General features: G+C 25.2%; 1 protein-coding gene across 3 annotated transcripts in view; it reads right to left on the reverse strand.

Moving 5' to 3' along the window:
• The window catches only part of SNF4Agamma (SNF4/AMP-activated protein kinase gamma subunit), a 50238-nt gene that overhangs the window by 15787 nt on the left and 15023 nt on the right, over window positions 1-19428 (reverse strand). For all 3 annotated transcript variants that reach the window (XM_011504242.1, XM_011504243.1, XM_011504241.1), the window contains exons 5-7: window positions 17640-17831; window positions 17117-17156; window positions 9512-9645 (exon numbers count right to left, since the gene is read on the reverse strand). In XM_011504242.1, the coding sequence (XP_011502544.1) occupies window positions 9512-9645; window positions 17117-17156; window positions 17640-17831 (366 nt within the window). The remainder of the gene's footprint in view (window positions 1-9511; window positions 9646-17116; window positions 17157-17639; window positions 17832-19428) is intronic.

Below are 19428 nucleotides of genomic sequence, written 5' to 3' on the forward strand. Positions count from 1 at the left end.
ATGAATTAAACAGCAATAATAAAGATATGTGTTAATTATTGAATCGATGCATTAACCCTTTACTTGCCCGGCAACCCCACACAACATCTAGTGGGTTTTTTGATCTAAGTTGATTTTTGCACGTTTGGCTGACGAGTCAGATTGTGGAATTATTTTCCGAACACTGTTTAACCTTTGCATAGCAACGTCGATTGAATTTTCGAATCTTCCAAGGCTTCGCTTTCGTAGAATTCTCGAATAGCCGAAAGCTTAGATTCTCGAAAGTTCTACAAGGCTGCTTAGCCTTCGCATAGCAACGTCTGAGTTTTGTTTGAAGCTAGTTTTAATTGCCGCGCTGATACTTAAGGAAGCGCGTATCAAGACTTCACATAGTTAACACAAAGCAGTCATTCAGTGCACAGTGCCAGTTATTCCTCCAAATCAGTCACTCGTCCTAGCCAGTCATCCACGCCTAGCCACGCCATTATACTCAGTATACAACAGAGCGAAAGTCACGCAACACACGCTCTCTCATTGCAGCCATTGCAAGGAACACACGCTCAATTCTCCAGTGCGCACGGTTAACAACCAGTCAAGGACTGACTGCCGTTCTAGAAAATAGTTGTACACACAAAGCATGGTTTGGACTCTTCTACATTCGAAGGTATACCATCAGTCTTTATTGAGAATAACTACCACAAAGACATTCCCATACTCCCCTTATGAGTGTGGCCGATTCTCCCTGCTAATTACCACAGAGACATTGTGATAGAACATAATTCACTCTCTCCCACGAGAAATGAATACAGAACAAATTAGTGTAATTGTCAATAAAACCAAATAAACTATATCCATAACGAAGTCATATACTGTACATATTTACAGCCCTTCCACGTGTGTCTTTCCTAAGCATCGCTAGGACGAGCGACAAATAAACTGAACTATTGTACTTGGTAGTTGAGCCGGAAAACTACATTTATTTGATCCTTGAAACCGAATCAAAATAAACAACCAGTTTTCGAACATTTAATAATATAAAAAATCCGTAGAAATTTATATCTTTATGTAGACACGTGTAAGGCATTAAATAATTCTTTCCACTTAAAGGATTTCAGTTACCATTAAAAATTATTAAAAACGTATTTATACACATACTATTCAATTTTGTTCTGATTCTATTTGAAGTATATTTAGCGTATTTTACTATATATGTATCATAATTTTCTTTGTTAAATATTTATCAAATAAAAAATATAAATAGTTAACGGTTTAAAATTTTTAGTACACTCTTGAAATTTGCCTTTTTATTAAATTTAATCGAATAATTTTATCAGTATTAAGGTTACATTTATTGGTTTATCTATTTATGTACTTAAATAATTTTGATAATAATAAATCAAGAGATTATATAAAAAATTCTTGTATTGCGAACTTTAGAACCTTTAAAAAAATTGTTCAATTTGGATAGTGTGGATCACGTTCTGAAAACCTTTTATTTCCTTTAATAATTATGATTCTAAGTTCTTTTCAAATCTAAGACTGAACTGTTAAAGAATAATTTGCATTTACTATATAAATATCTATGTATCACTTTTATTTTCATTTATAATCGCTCTCTTCAACATTCTTATTGTTTGCTAATTAAACCGCCCCCATCTTAATTATACCGAAAGACCGTTGGCTCTTGGAATTGTTAATCCCTTTAGCTCTAGAATTTCTGTAAACATTTGGGTTTGAGAATTCTCGAATATTATAATGTTTTAGTTTTGTTTATTAATAGAGTCGCCACGGAGTGAACACGCCTTCCGCTTCGCCTACAAGGAGCAGGTGCTGAAGAAGCATCGCAACAATCTCCACTCCTACAGATTAAGGGAATCTCACGCATCTTGATCGAGCACACTCTCTGTCTCTAGCCTCGACAAATAATCCCAAAAAACATAAGGCATTCACAAGTAATCACGAACACGATTACCACACACACTATTTCCGTACCATACGCAACCCTGTTTTTCGGTGCACCCAGACTTTTACACTCACAAGACACCACCAAGTACCAATACAATAAGATATAGAGAGATTTACGACCTCTCACTTCTCTGTCTAGTAACCCACCACTAATTGCACTACGTCAAGAGGATCCGGAGATTTACGGCCTTCTACCTCGACATATAGTGCATGCTACCACCAAGTGGAATCACCAGAGAACTGCAGAAATGATAATTCTCATTATGAACTAAAAATCATTGTAGTATAATTGTAAAATAAACGCAACATACAACACAAAAAACAGACCTGTTAATTACTGAAAAGAAGCACTACTCCTTCCACTTAACCTCACTTTCTCTCACCAGTAAACTGGTGGTCATAGTCTAATGGATAACTGGAATTTTAAATACTATTCTAGTATATCGTATGAACATTTACAAAATTTTTCAGCTATTGTAAATCTTTGTATTTTTATAAAACAAACGTTTTTTCTAATTTTTATATTGATAATTTATTTTGGAGAAACTTAAATAATTTTAATATAATTTATTGCTTTTATTTCATAATTTTTGTTTGATTTTATTATGTATTTAAATAAACAACATTTTAATTAATAGAATAATAAATGAATTAATTAAAAAATTTATTTAAAAAATTACATGAAATTTATTTCATAAAGAGCAATAATACAATTAATAGCTATAACTGAAAAAATTATTTTGAATGCAATGAATTTGACTTTTTCTTAAATGTTACTAAAAATAAGGCTTAACTCGATTTAATAATTTTAAGCAATACATAATATAAATATGAACATAAAAATAGAATATCAGTCAGTATTGACAATATGGGCATTTATACTAATTTATGTTTTGTTAGAAAGTAAAATATTACAAATTTTTTTTAGATAAATACCTATTTTCTATAGAAATTTAAATATTTAAATATTCCATTGTATTCTATTTAATATTTAATATTTTATCTCTAATATTTTGAAGAATTATGTAAGAAAAAGAAATTATATACATTATATATTGTTTAATAGATTTATTAAATATTAATGATTATATCCTCCAGCATTTATATTGTTTAAAAAAGATGCAGAAATAACGTAAACTTAAGGTTACTTTCTAATATAGTTCTAATTTTGAGAAGGTATTATAGTTTAGTTATGAAAAAAAATTTTATTTTTGAAAAGTTTGATTTAAAATTATTTTAAACAGTGAATTTTTTATAAAAAAATTTTATCATCATTGACCTTCAAATCTATTAAATTTATGGATAAGCACGACAATTTCATTGAAATATGTAGTTTTAAATTATGAATTTCATAAATAATAAGATGAAAATTCTGAAATCTACATTAATATATAAACAAAAATATTTATATTCAAACAACGTACAACATAGTTACAAGATTAAAACATATTTCACGTTACCTAATAGTAGAAAATAAATTACATATTCAACTTTAGGTCAATCATAGACCTGATTTTCCGAGTCTTAATAAAATGTTTTAAAAACTTAAGTCAAATATGTGACTGACGTTGAGTAAGGTTATAAAAGAGTGTCTAAAAATAGAGTACTGGGCTAGGAGGGCCAAATATCTACAGTTAGATGAAACTCGCAGATGGTTGATGGAAGGATTGCGGGCAAGTGGACAGGATAGTACATATATTCAGTAATAAATAGTTTCGTTAATCGTTGTAGTTTATTACGATAATTGCATTAGTTGTATTATATTGATTTTTAGTTGATGTTTGAATGTTTTCGTTTCTTGAGTTTTGTATTACTATTGCCACAGAGCGGTAATGTGCGTTGCATGTACAGGTAGAAGGGCGTAGCCTTCTGGTCCTCTATGTGTAATGCACGTGGTGGTGGAGTAATACACTCAGAAGAAGAAGGTTGTAAACCCCCGTGCTTTCTTGTGTAATGGCGCGCGGCCATAGCTTGAGTTGCTTGTGTTTGGAGCTCTGCAGGTATTTCTAATGGCGTTTACGTATCTGCAGATTGACCGCAAACGGCTCGTTATAGTTATGTATTAATTAGGAATGGAACTTTACCCCTAAGTTCTGCACGTTATGTTTTGGCTATGCTTCGTATTGTTTGCTGAATTTGCCTCGAGCGGCTCCTTGTAGGTTATGATTATGTATTCTATGTGAACTGTTATTTTTTAGTTTCCTTTTTCCTTTTTTGCACTAATGACTGTGTATGTTTAATTATCTCGCACTTATTGTAAGTTGAATAATTTTAGCGTTATTATCTGGTTTGGTTGTGTATTGATTGGTTGTGCACGTTTTACTTGGTTGTTCTTTTTGAGAAGCTTGTGTTCCTTACCAGTGTCTTTGTTCGGAAAATAATCCCACAATTTGACTAGTCAGCCAAACGTGCAATAATTAACGTAGAACAATAAAACCCACTAGATGTTATGTAGGGTTGCCGGGCAAGTAAAGGGTGAATGCACTGATTAATAATTAACACATGTCTTTATTATTTCTATTTCTTTGAATTGATTTGCAAAAGGGTGAATTACAGACGAACTTTATATTTCTTGATAATCTTGTGGTGTTGAAATATATTTACTATGAATGAAGCAGGTTATAATCTATTGAATATTATCGCTAAGAGGTTATCATGATTGTAGTGCTCTGATCGAACACTGGAATGCCATTGTGTTTATCTTAACACGTGTGTAGTTGCCTTTAAATATCGGTCGTAAGAGAGCCGAGATGGAGGTTATGCGAAGCTGTGCGCCATCTGTAGCGGGAACAACTTGTAGTTGGAGGGATTGAGAAGCCAATGTGGCGTTTATAGCTGGTCTTGTTCAAGAGTATGTCCGGGAAGCTTCCGTAGTTGGACTTTAATCCGTCCGTCTTCTACATAAGCCGAGAAATCAAGAATGAGTACTAGCTGTAAGGACTTACTTGCAGTGTATCGTGATTTTCCAGTCTCTCTTCGATGGCTTGTTATTACGTTCCCTTGCAATGTTGCAACCCTTCAGTTCTTCCTTGTCTCCAAGTGAGACCACAAGTGGTCAGGTCCCACGCAATCCAGTCTTGATGAGATCAATTCAACTGTACACTAATTCACAATAGTGGAAAGAACTTATTATTAAAACTCAGCTAGCTAAACGACTCATCTCTCCGGTCCTCCTCCGTGAGAGTAGGTCGTGACTTATCCTTCAGTGTAAGAAGTATTTGGAAAGAGTAAGTGAGGGTACATTACGTAGTCCCTTCTTAAATGATTCACTGATCCCGCTCCACTTGGGATCCCTTCTTCCTTTATTAATTAACCAATCAGTGGTTGATCTTGGGTCGCACAATAGATTATGCACGCCTTCATTTCCACTTCCTTCCGGGCTCAGTTCCGAATTTGCTAATCGGGAAAGTGTCGGAAGATGGCGAGCCTTTTCCATTGGTTGCCTCATCCTTCTCTGGGACTTGGCTAGAAGAAGGGTCCGCTTGGGCGTGGTCAATTTTCCAATACGATCGACCAGATGTGGCATAGCCAAGAACAATGCAAGCATTGTCTTAAAGGCCGAGTGCGCACGTATGGTCATTGCATGTGTAGTACGTACGGGTTTTGGGTTGCAGTAAATATTTGTACTCAATGCTTCACGCATATCTGATATTCGTTCTGAATCTACTTTGGGGTTCTCGCGGCAGTAAACCCATTAGGTTCTACTGCACTGGGAGTATGAGCACGTTCCGCTAGGGTTTTCCAGATGTTTTATGACACTAGTACAAATAATTATGAGCAGGAAAGTTTTGAAGTCTTAAATACAATTTTCATGACATTACTTGTCAGATATTTTATTGCCTTACTAAACGGAGTCTCTTATTCTCAAACAGTCTTCTTTTTAAGGGCATTCTCTCGGCCTCGTGGTGGTTGGTGAGAATTCCCTCCTTTTTGGCGTCTCCAATCAGATTTCTCCTTCTTAGTGTATCCAATCACAAGTCTCCTTTATTTTATGGTATCTCCAGTCAGAGAGCTTCTTAAGTGGTGGGGTCTCCCACCAGTATGTCTTTTCATGGTGGAGGCTCCAATGAGAGCGGGTCTTACTCGAATTCCCTTCATGATGGGGACTTGTTGACGCGTTCTTCCCTCTCCATTCTAGTAGCGTCGCATGTAAATCTCATGATCAAGCGCGCTATATACCCTTACTATTGTAAAAGTTAGGTGTAGCGTGGTTTTTGAATGAAGCATCTGGCATGTGTCATCCGGCTATCTTTGTGACTTGTTTACGCCAGATGTGTTTCTGAGTTGTTTTTCGCTAGATACTCAAGGGTTTATATTTTCCGGAACTCTTAATGGCATGTTCTCGTCAGATGTGTTTATGAGTTGTTTTTCGCTAGATACTCAAGGGTTTGTATTTTCCGCAACTCTTAATGGTTAGTTTTCCAGGTGTCTAATGACTTGGAAGTATTCTTACAATTTCAAACAAATAGAATACAACTAAGAAATAAAAAAAATTTTCACAAGATAACCATATCTTTCAACGTATTTTCTATTATACAAATAATTATTTGATACATAATCCTAAATTGATTCTTGCTCTAACATTAACCTTTATTATGATATTGTAGAAAATGTGGATTGAAATATCAGTGATTTCAATTTAAATTTACAAATTCAAACATCAGTTAATTGCAATGATGTATAATGTATAGTATATATTTTAATGGCTGCTTATCCTTCTATATATCCAATGAATCCCTAGATTTCTTTGAAACTATACGTACATGTTAACAATATTGTATTATATGTACACCATTTCTTACTTATTAATTTATAATATAATTTTTTTTAATAAGATTTTTAATAATATTTTTAATAATTCTAGTCTTTGAAAGGCGATATTTATTGATTTTTCTACTTGAGATCGCATTTTAAACAATATTTTTAGGTTTGATAATTTTTAATTGAATAATCAGCATTGTAATTATTTTAAACACGGTAGCAATAAACATATTTTTGTTGTGCCGCCGTCTTTTATTCTGTGAAAAGTCTGTAAGCAATATATTACAATGAAGTACCAAAAGTAAGTAAACAGTTGTAATGGAAAATTATTTAATATGCTTTAACGTAATAAAATATCTGTACGTTCCACGTAAAATTGTTTATTTACTTATTTACTTTCTATTCTATTCCATTAAATTTTCTTTATATTTGTACTAGATACAAAAGTGTACGACAAAAATACATATATAAATACAATTATAAATAGAATATGCTCAAACATACATCATGTTTGTAATAACTTTCAAAAGAATAAAACTTATTGTATAAACGAAAATATAAAATACAATACAATGTAAGAATAAAACTATTAAATATAAAATTTAATAAATCGGATAAAATAATTTGTTGAATATACTTATTATAATTCTAATATATAAACAGAAGCCACTTCAATATGCAGTAATTTAAAATGATTAATATAAACAATATTGCATATAAACTCAGCATATTTTTACGTACAGTTGCTGCAGATTGAATCGATTTACATACAAATATCATACTTTCAGGATTGAAGCAATTTCTAAGACTGCTGGCTCTCGGAATTGCTGGTCTCTCTAGCTCTCAAATTTCCGTAAATATTTGGGTCCGAGAATTTTCAAATATTTGTTATGTTTTCGTTTCAAATGCCCTACAATGTTTATATGGTCTTTACATAGTAGCGTCGTTTGGAATTTGCCAAATTGCTAAAGCCTTGGTTTTCTTGGAGTTTTCGAAGTTTCTAGAGTTTTAGTTTTGCGCTTCATGTAAGATTCCAGTATAGCAACAAGGATGCTTTGTTACCAACTAAGTAAACTGCCGTGCGGATATTTAAGGGCAGTACACTATGCCTAGACACTCATTGTGAATCATTCAGTCAAACAGTTATCAGTCAATTACTATGCTATTCAGCCAGGGCTTTCTGCCATACACCAGTCATTCAGATACACTAACGCAATGAGGCCATCCCAAGGAAGACACGTTAATCATCAAGCGCGCTACAACTTACAAGCAGTCAAGGGTACTGACTGCATTATGAGAAACTATACGGCTACAAGAAACATAGTCTCAAGGTATTTCTTTACAATTATTTAGGCCACACATCCTATATAGGAGTGTACGCATATTACTTCTAATCTTTACAACATTAGCAAAAGCCACTTTTCATTTATACACTTTCACAAGCTACAAGCCATTTTCACTGAATAGACTTTCAGGCTACACTCCACATTTTCACTCTATACGCTTTCACAGGCTACAAACCATTTTCACTATATACACTCTACAACTCTTCTACTTGACTCTCACCAAAACATCAGCTAGGGCGGGCGGTAAATTATAAAGCTATCGAAACATTGATAGTTCGAGCTAAGTAATCGTACCAGTTTCGAACACATACAAATATTAAAATTTATTTATTGAAAATTTATATTTAAAAAAAGTATTTTTATCTATTAAAATATTAAGTTTCATTCGGATGACTCTTTAAAAGGAAAGTAAATAACGTCTTACAATTAAACAAAATATGTAATTAATATTACTAGAAGATAATAATATATATTTTAATACGGAAATTTTAAATTCCTTTTTGAAAGTCATTAATAATCAAACAAAATACACAATAATGGTAGTTTGAATTACATTAAAAAATAAAACAGCACTAAAAATCATGTCACGTATTAAAGATTATTGGATATTTCATGATATAAGATAAATATTAACTACTTTTAAACTAATTAACAAACCGATATTAAGAATTAGACACTTAATAAAATGATGATTAAAATTTTCGATAATATTAAATTTGTCGATATTATTTCCGTCAATAATAGTAGTATTTTATGACATGAGAAATGTAAGAATAATAAGAAAATTATTAATTTTTGAACAATAAACAAACGTTAAATAATAATCTTATAATATTTAAAGGTAATATAATTTAACAATTATTACTAAAAAGAGAATTTAACAATGATTAGCTAGTTTATAATAAAGAAAGAAATAAGATCCATCGCTATTCAATACTACATAAAATAGTAAACAAAACAATATATTGCCAGTTTTTTAAATGTCTAATTTTAAATAAACTGATCTATTATTTCAACGCTAGATTACAAACAGCTTCTCATATTAAAATTTTTTTAATTATCAAAATGAAGAAATTTACAATAGAAAACATACAGGCAGGCTTACCGGTTTTATTTATTTGAAAAATGATGATACAATTTTTTACAGAGTAAAAAGATTTATTTAGAATATTTTCAATATCAAAATATTTTATTCGTTATTTAGATTATAAAGTATTATTGATTAAATTTTCTTTTTTTTCAAGGTCATTATATTTTATGATATATCAATTTTTCAATAAAAAAAGAAACTAATTAATATGATTATTAATAATATTTATCTGTTGAATTATATTAGTATTGCATGTAGTTAATTTAATTCTTATTGCAGTTATTGCATTTTAAAATATCGAACTTTAAATATGATGCTTGAATATTTGTTATCGAAAAATCATACGTATAAAAGCTTAAAATATACTTACCCCACGAGCATCTCTAAAAAGTATGGCAGCATGTACTGGATCTAAATATGCATCAGAAGCTCTGTGAGAAACTGATGGTGTACCAAGAGACAATCTTCTAGTAGTTGGATCCAGAGAACTTCTTCTTAATGCACCTGAAATGTTAAAGTTTTTCGATTTTATTTTGATAAACGTTAATGTTATTTAGTTGATTATTTTCAGATCTCTTACAATCAGTAGTAACTTTTAGTAAATGTATTCAATCAATATTGCATATCAAATAAATTGTAAGTATAAAAAATATCAATATAATCGTTTGTATTTGCAATGATTGTAGTTATATAAACATTCTTTTACATTCTCATAAAAATTCTCAACAATAGTTGTCACAAAGCCTAGATAACTAACGGCCGAAATACAAAAACTACACAATAATCACTGTATTTTTTCAAATCAACGGTTTGTCTATATAAATAATTTATTAACCAATTTGAAAAAATCTGAAAATGAAACAAAGAATTAATAAAAAACTAAGGAACGGAGTTCAGGACTGTAAATGCGGTCGAACTAGTTTATAATAGACACTGTTTCTGTACTAATATAAGAAATTATTCATTTCGCGTTAATGTTTATAGCAATTAAAACAATATGTATACATTCCTTTCGTTATTAGAAATTCGAATAGTAAAAAAAACTACTAACATATATTACACAAAAGATACAATAGATTTAAAATTAATCACACTTCCAAAAAAAGATGGAATAAAATACTTCTAACAATAATGTACTTATTAAAATAAATATAAGCAGTTATAACAAGTATTTGTTAAAATACGTTAATATAAGCTAGTAAAATACTGAAAGGTAATTGTATTTCAACTATGTATATAGCAATTATGTAACAAGTTTAAATAATAGAAGTACGAAAAGAAACGTTTATGTATTACAAATAGAAGATAAATATTTAAAGAAATTAGCATATTATTTAAATATTAAATTACTAAGTTTATACAATAATTACAAATTAAACATATATAAGGTTATTCAAAATTAATATAAATTATAATAACCAACACGAATTAAAAAGTATATACTTTTTATATTAACGACTGAATTATAAATATAAGTTTCATTATACATACACATCTTATAAATATTTCAAAAATAAACATAATTAATAATACATGTCGTATAAAAATCCTTAACTAATAATTCTGTAACTCAGATCAGCTTAGCAATTGTTAAGTACTGTATATAAGTAAATGCTTTTACCACAAATTTTAATTTATTAATTGGGGACGTAAGTTACCGGTTCTTTGTAAAAGTACTTATATTTTGTCTTTCAATTAAGAAAGAAAAATTTCAAACTACTACAAATATAAATAATATATAAAATTTATATTTGTAATACAATATTTATAATATAAAATTGATTAAGTTTAATAACTATTTAATTACCAATGACAACATATATAAACAAGTAATTAATGTTAATCAAAAAAATTAATTTTTTGATAATTTTTACTTTTTCCAATATTTAAAAAGTTCTTCAATGTTTACTTTTTCTTCAGAAAATAAGTTTTATACGATGTCATCCAACAAATGAATTTATGATTTATTTTAATAAAAACATTTTAATAGTTGATTATTCAATTACAACAATTACATAAAAAGATATTACAATATTTCGATGAATTTTATAATATAAAGATATATAATACATTAATAAATTTTTGTAGTTAACAAAATTATCCCAATAAATGATTGTAAGATTTTTATTCAGAATAATTAATATTTACATATTAATAGCAAGCATTTAAATTTTTAATTTATTTTAAAACTTAGCTAATTTTAATAATACAATTTATATCATTAAATATTTTAATTTTATAAAAGTCAAAGTGTATAATATCGTAAATTGTAATTCAATTTAATATCATATTTATCTCAAAATTGTAACATTATTTGGATTTTCGAATATTGTACATTTTATAACTATAGTTTAACGAGTATGTAACGAGTTATTTATATGCATAAATATTTTATTAGTAATCTAATAATGTAAATGCAAGGTTTTATAACGACTATAAAATAAATATTATAAAGTTAGAATCAAATGGTTGAATCTCATGATTTTAGCTATTTTTTTATTCTAGAAATCTAACGATTATTACTTCTAAAATATGTAATTAATTGTGGTTTTCTAGATAACTAATGTTTTGATACTGGACTATTTTATACATATATCAAAGGATATAATTGAAATATAAAAAAACTGTAAAGACACGTAGTCTATTATTATAACGATTTCGAATGATAATATATATAAATTATTTTAGAATATGATGTTATATTAAAAAAAAGCTGTCATTTACAAACGAAATAGAAATAAAAGTATTTTACGTATAATATATACGTATATACTTACATATATTTATCTATCTGACCCTACATTTTCAATGTCTTTGAAAAAATTGATGGATAATTAGTATAAAAATACAATTGTTAAGAGATAAATGTTCAACAAATCAACTAATTTTTATGGAAGTACCATTATATATCTGGCTGAAACTGATTAAAAATTATAATTGATTAATAGCAACGTATGATGGTTAAATCTAATAAACGGTTATAGAACGAGATAGAACCGTGACATAATAGTAAACTATAGAAATCATTAAAATTTTAGAATAGAAAGCTATTAAATATGTTTAAGAACTATAATTCTATTTGAACAATGAAAACAAATAAATATGTTAAAATGGTATATTGAAGAATACTCACTGATGGAATTAATTTATGATATAATGAATATTCTGTCTAGTCATAAAGTTTAGCGTAGTAAGAATAAATTACTTGCAATTTTAAACGATTCCAAAATTTTAAACTGTATGTTTAAATTTTTATAAAAGATTTAAGCAAATATTTGTATTTCAGTTTTTGTTCACAATAAAAGAAAAATATTCTCAATTACTTTTACAAAAGATACCCTTATTTGCCATAGATAAATATTTCACGGTTCATTCTTTCTATTACAAGAAATATGTAAATAAATAATTAAAAGTGTCAATTACAAAAAAATAGTTTTCTTACGATAATAATTTCTTATTTAAAAAAGAATATTAAAATTATACTTTAGTTAGCTATATTGAAAATATAATAAAATTAAATACAAAATATAAAAGAACAGAATTTTATATTTTTTATACGGTAATACATACAAAAATTATATTTTTAAGATATGTAAGTATTAAAAATTAAAAAAAAGTTTCTTTAAGAAGCTTTAATGAACTTAACCTTTTCTTTTTAAAAAAAAAGGTATAAAGTTGTAGTTGATATAATCATATATCTTTATACTAAATTGTCTTTTCTTTATTATTTATTTCTTAAACTGAAGTTTAAAATTCTTATCTAGACTTCCTATGTAAGAAAACAGTAAGATGTGAATAAAATATTTTTGTATTGACTAATGTTAAAGATAGATAATAAATAGTCTTGTTCAAAGTTAACAAATGTAATTAATAAAGAAATGAATTCAAATTTATATAAACAAGAGTGTCGAAATTGAACAGGCTTATTATTTAGCTTATTAATTAATTCATGAATATTCTAAATAATAAAAAAGTTTTAAAGAAAATTTGAATTACCTCCATAATTATCAAAATTTATACAATTTAGTATCGTAGGTTTATTAATAATATATTAATGTTAAATCAATCTGAAACATTTGTTTGTATATAAATTACAATTAACAATTTTTTAAATATAAAAGTACTCATATTATTCTTAATTATTTATTTGGTTAAAAATGAAAGTTGATAGTTAAATTGTGCATTGAGTTTAATTAAAATAAATTCTGTATATTAAATACTATAATAGAAACTAATGTGGATTACTTCCAAAAATATGTTTTTCATTAATATTTTGATATGATTTTATATAAAATTTGATCATTAAAATAATTAAAATCAAACAGAATTAAGATATTACATCGATCGAAGATATTATAAAGTAAAATATAAATATTTACATATAAAAAAATTAATAAAAATTAGTTGTGAATATCACTATTTTATACATTTTGTTGATATATCACTGCTTATTTTTAAATTAAATATATAAAATAATTTATAATAAAATAACTGATATTTTTTACTTAAAAATTGTATATTTGTTAAAAAAAATTTATCCATTAAATGAGATGCAAATACACAAATTATAATTATTTCATAGATTATACTTTTAAAATCTGTTTAGAATAATAAAAAAAGAACTTATTATTTAATGATTCAATTAATTAAATGAATAAAACGTAGAACATTCATAATTTAGTACATATTTGATATATCTAAACAATGTGTTAAAATACTGCTGATTATAAATTTAATTTATAATATAATATGGATCAATAAAATGAAATCAAATTATTTTTATAACTCAAACACAATATATTTAATTTTATTCGCAAAAAAACATTTACATTTCTAGGTTTTATAAAAATTTTATTTATTCAGTTTTGTTTAATTAAATAATTTTCAATTTTATAAGTGAATAATGAATTTAATGAATAATATATCAATACAAATTCTGGTATTTTTCTTGAATGTAATAATACCTTGGTGGAGGATGCTTTCATAGATGCGATATGTAGTTTCACAATCAGAGTCAAATGAAATTTCTATATCATGTTTAGGTATACATTGACTATCAAGACTTTGGCTACGATTACGAAATTCTTGGATAATTTTACAAGGATTTTCTTCACATTCACTTTGATGATGAATGTGTCCAAGTTTTTTACCAAATTGTCGTATCATTATAAGTTTTCTTTTTATTACTGTGATAAAAAAACATACTATAAAAATAATTTGACAAGTTACAAAATTAACTTGACATGGAAAATAAACCTCTTACATTGTTAAAAATATGTGTATTAGTTCAATTTTATAATTCTTAATATTTTAAACAAAAATTGTTAAATTTTAAGAATTATATACTTTATAATCATAGTGTTTATGTTATTTCAAGATTTATTTTTCACAAATTAAAATATGTAATACCCATAGATGAATCATAATTTGACATGTCTATTTTTTAATGCTTTAATTACATTGGATTCATGTTTTAAAATTAACAAATTATTTAATTTTGTCTTAAAATATCCATTTAAAGAACCACAATATACTTTTATGAAAGTATTAAGTGTAGGATAAGTATTTTGCTGAACAAATGAATGAATACATATGTTTATCAGTGTCCTTGCGTATGTGTTTTTTCCGCATGCGCAGTAAGTTTAAGCTTATTTGTCATAAAAAATGTGCGCAATATGAATATTGATTAAATTCACATGAGTACAGAATGAATTAATAAGTAAATCATTCTAAGAGAGTAAAGTGATTATTTGTTTAATCAAATATACTAATGCATATATGCTATAGACAGTAATAATTTTATATAAGGATTTCGATTTTTTTAAAAAATAATACTTATTTAAAGTATATTTATATATATATATATATATATATACATAAATTTATATATATATATATATATATACATAAATTTATATATATATACCTTTCATAAATATAATAAAAATCTCAAACATACTGATGTAAGAAAAAAGCATATTGTATTAATCAATTATTAGAATTTTAATATTGTTTAATTTAAAAATAGAATTTTATACAATTGTTATTTCTAAAGTTTTAGTCAAAACAATAAAAAAATATAATAAAATAGTCATAAAATTAAAAATTATTTATAATTACTTTAAAAAATAGATACGTCAATCATTAAAAAAACTTAGCAGCTCAGTTATCTAATGAATCATAATGATTATATTTTATATTAAAAACACTTAAATTAAATTTCTTTCATATTCAGTGATTAAATAATTATGTTATAAACCACAGATACTATACTAACTGAAATATAAGATTATGTACCAAAATTATCATGAGTTTGGTCATATGATATACTTGTTATTCAATTTTAAACTGAAACAATATTACATATTTAAAAAGGAACGCATTAATTTTAAGAATACATATTGAATAATCAATAACAACATAGCAATAAAAATAAAATAATCCTTTACGGAATATTATTTTCTTTTAATACATTTATATATATAAATAATTATAAATAATATAAACTTAATATCTAATAGTAATGAATTAATTATATTACATACAAAATCTTACAAAGAACAAAAACGAAATTTCAAATTGAATCAGACTATTAACAAAATATTGTATATCTATATAAAAATAATAAAGATTTGTTTGGTATGCATTATTTAAACGTATTATACATTTTCTTATCTTTACTAAATCTCAAAGTTAAACACTCACATGCGTCTTTCGCTTAGGTATACGTTATAAATACTCCTATTCTAAGTAAAACTATGTGTACATCAACATTTATGTGATTTACCATTTGTTACTTTTTAATAAATGTAATATTAAACCGGAATATTGCATAATTAATTAAATAGTAAATAGCAGTTTGTTACAAATTTTACAAAAATGCATTAATTTGATTTATTGACTTACCATATCATGAGTCTATTTCCAATGACAAAAATATTGAAAAGAGTAAATTAGAAAAAATTGGTATATTAATAATATATTAAAGAAACGTAACAAACATTTTTCCTTTTTAATTTAGAAAAATAATCAAAATCTTTGCATTGAACTATGTGAAGTAAGCATAATTAAAATTTTTTCATAGCATTTCATGTAATAAGATTTAACTCTTGGAAGTAAATAAGTTTTAAATTAAATCATCTCAACTCATAAATATAAAATTAAGAAACCTAATAAAAATTTGATCATATAAACAAATTATAAAATTCATGTTAAATAAATAATCACATATAGCAATAACATTTTTAATTATAATTCATTTTTTAAGATTAAATAAATGTTTATTTTCTGGAAATAATAAGAGTAGTTTTAAACAGACAGAAAATTAATTAACATTTAAAATATTAATTTTTAAAAATACTAAAATACTAAAAAAAGTTTTTAATCTATAAAATATTTTACTAACTGTATTTAACAAACAAAGTTAAATAACTATTTTGAAGAATTAAAAATTTATAGTAATCGCATGTTAATTGATTATATTGCTCAACTATTTAGGAAAATGGTAGATATTTAAAAAAGGTTCATGAAATCTTATCTCTCTGAAAAAAAAGTACTTTCAAGTTTACTATAATTACATGTATAATATACATGGAATAGTGTCAATATAAAAATTTGAGACTTTACTAATTATCGGTATTATAGTTAACTATAAATTAAAGAAAAAATAATTTTGCATATTTAAAATATATTTCTAAATAAATATCTAAAAAACATAAATTTTTAAAATATGAAAAAATAAAAAGAAATTCAATGTTTTACTAATAATGAATAAGGAATACTGTTATTTTTTTTATATAAGATTGTCTGGTTATTTGTATAAAATGATTAGAAGAAATGCTAATGTACTACATATAAGAATTGTTTTCTTTTACACATTTTTTAGTAGAGTTTTATTATAAAGAGAAATTTAAATTATATACATGGATATAATTTTTAATTAAAATGAAAATCTTACTAAAAAAAATTTACTCACTCTGTGCTGCCTGTTGTAAATGATGTTGAGCTACAGCTTTCTGAAACAAAATTATTCAATTCAATACAAATAATTCAATTATATTTTAACTCTGAATGTGTTAAAAATTATTCTAAATCTGATTTATAAAATTATTTAAAATTAGATAAATTGTAAGTATACTATTTAAACATAGTATATATCACTATTTCATATTTAGTATGTCATACTAAATATTTTTACATTAATTATCTTTATAAATAATTTATACTTATGATCTAGTTATACATATATGTATAATAAGAAAAATTATAAAAAATATGAATTTATATTAAAAGGATCTTCTAATAAATATAGCTTGTTTCTAAGGAAAACTTGTATCACAAAAGACTAATTTAGCATACACAAGAAAATCTGTTTGAAATAATATTTAATGTAGGTGTTACATATGCACTAGTTTTCTGTAAATAATGTAAATTAAATACAATCTTAATTGAAATAAAAATATCAAATAGTATTGAGAAATTAAAAAAATAAAACTTACAGCTTTCCTTTTATCTTCTGCACTAATTGCACTATGACTTCGATGTCTAATAAGGTCTATAACTTTACTAACAGGATTTCGAATGCTCTCAGAACCAGCCCGTGGTCTACTTTGTTCCTTATTATCTTTATAATCCTTGTCTATGTTAACTTCAAGAGAAGAACTTCCTTGTGAATTTCTGTGCAAAGAATACTAAAAAGCAAACCATTTTGTTAGGTATTTGATCTATAAAATAAACATAAATAAATATATTGTGTAAATATAATCTGTTATGCATATATACACATGTGCATATATGCAGAAATGTTTATGTACATAATATAAAAAAAAGAAAAAATTAATATTTTCCATTACTGACATTATAATAAACATAAAATATTAGTTAAATCTATATATAAGTAAATAAAATAATTCTATAATAAAGTCACATTTCAAAAGTGTATAAAACTATTGTTCAAGTAGTAAATTTTGTCCATAAAACACATGAAATTATATATTTATTAAATAAATATAATTAATTAAAAATGCATGGCGAATTTTAAATACCTAGAATTTAATTAATTTATAGGCTTGTAATATAAAATTATTATATTTATAAAACAAAGTTATTTTTTATAGAAAGCTTTATAAAATTAACAACACGTTTTAACTTATTTAATAAATTTTATTATTTATTAATAATTAAACATTTTAATATTTATACATTATTAAACAAAATCTATAAAAAAAATAAAAAATTAATATAATGCAGTAAATTTAAATAACCGATTTACAATTTCATTAAATGGGTAAGAAATAAAATATGTGTTAATATGATTATATAACTTTCTAAGTCAATATTTTTATTAATACATTTTCAGATCTCCAAACAATTATGGATTATAGCCGAATGAATTAAAATTATCAATGTAAAATAAGAATATTTTATATATTGAACTTACTTGTTTTAAACTAAAAGATTAAATTAATGCAGATTCATAATTTTATAGACTTGATGACAAGATTTATTATTAAACGATTATATAAAGATTAATCAACGATTCTATCTTAATATTTTTTTTATTATATAAATTGATTATTATGGGCATATAATTACCTCTAATTTCAATATTATATATATATTTTTCATGAATATATATATATATATATATTTATATTTTTATATTTATATATAAAAAATATATATATATATATTTTTTTTTTGTAATACAGATAATAAGTAATACGAAAATTTGTATTTTATTTCCTTAAAAAATAAAATAAAATTTATTTATTTATTATTATATATAATTGTGCAGTGCTTAATTGAAATTAATATTAACCAAATATTATATAAATAGGAGTCAGTTTTTATTGAAATATCGAAAAATAAAGATATAAAAAAACAATCAATTTTAACTCAAATAAAAATATTTTCTTTTTCTTTTTACATACTTGCTAGTAATCATTGTATTTATAGTCTGTACTAGGATAAAAAAAATAGTTATTTAAAATGTTTAAAAATAAAATACTTATAATATTTTGAAATAAAAAATTGAATTTAATGAATTTTAATTCATTATTAAAAAATTGTTTTTTCTAATCGATTTTCAATAGTAAAGTGCAAAGTAATTTTTGTTAACGATAATAAATATGACTAATAACATAACTAAATATATATAAGAAAGTAAAACGAGTATAATTTATGAATACATTAACCATATAATTTGTGTAAAATACGCACTAATATTGTCTTATGAAATATTGATAACAGATAATCAAGCCTAAATTTATAAAAACTATGACATTT

The sequence above is a fragment of the Ceratosolen solmsi genome, unplaced genomic scaffold (assembly GCF_000503995.2).
Source record: "Ceratosolen solmsi marchali unplaced genomic scaffold, CerSol_1.0 scaffold19, whole genome shotgun sequence".
Lineage (NCBI taxonomy): Eukaryota > Metazoa > Arthropoda > Insecta > Hymenoptera > Agaonidae > Ceratosolen > Ceratosolen solmsi.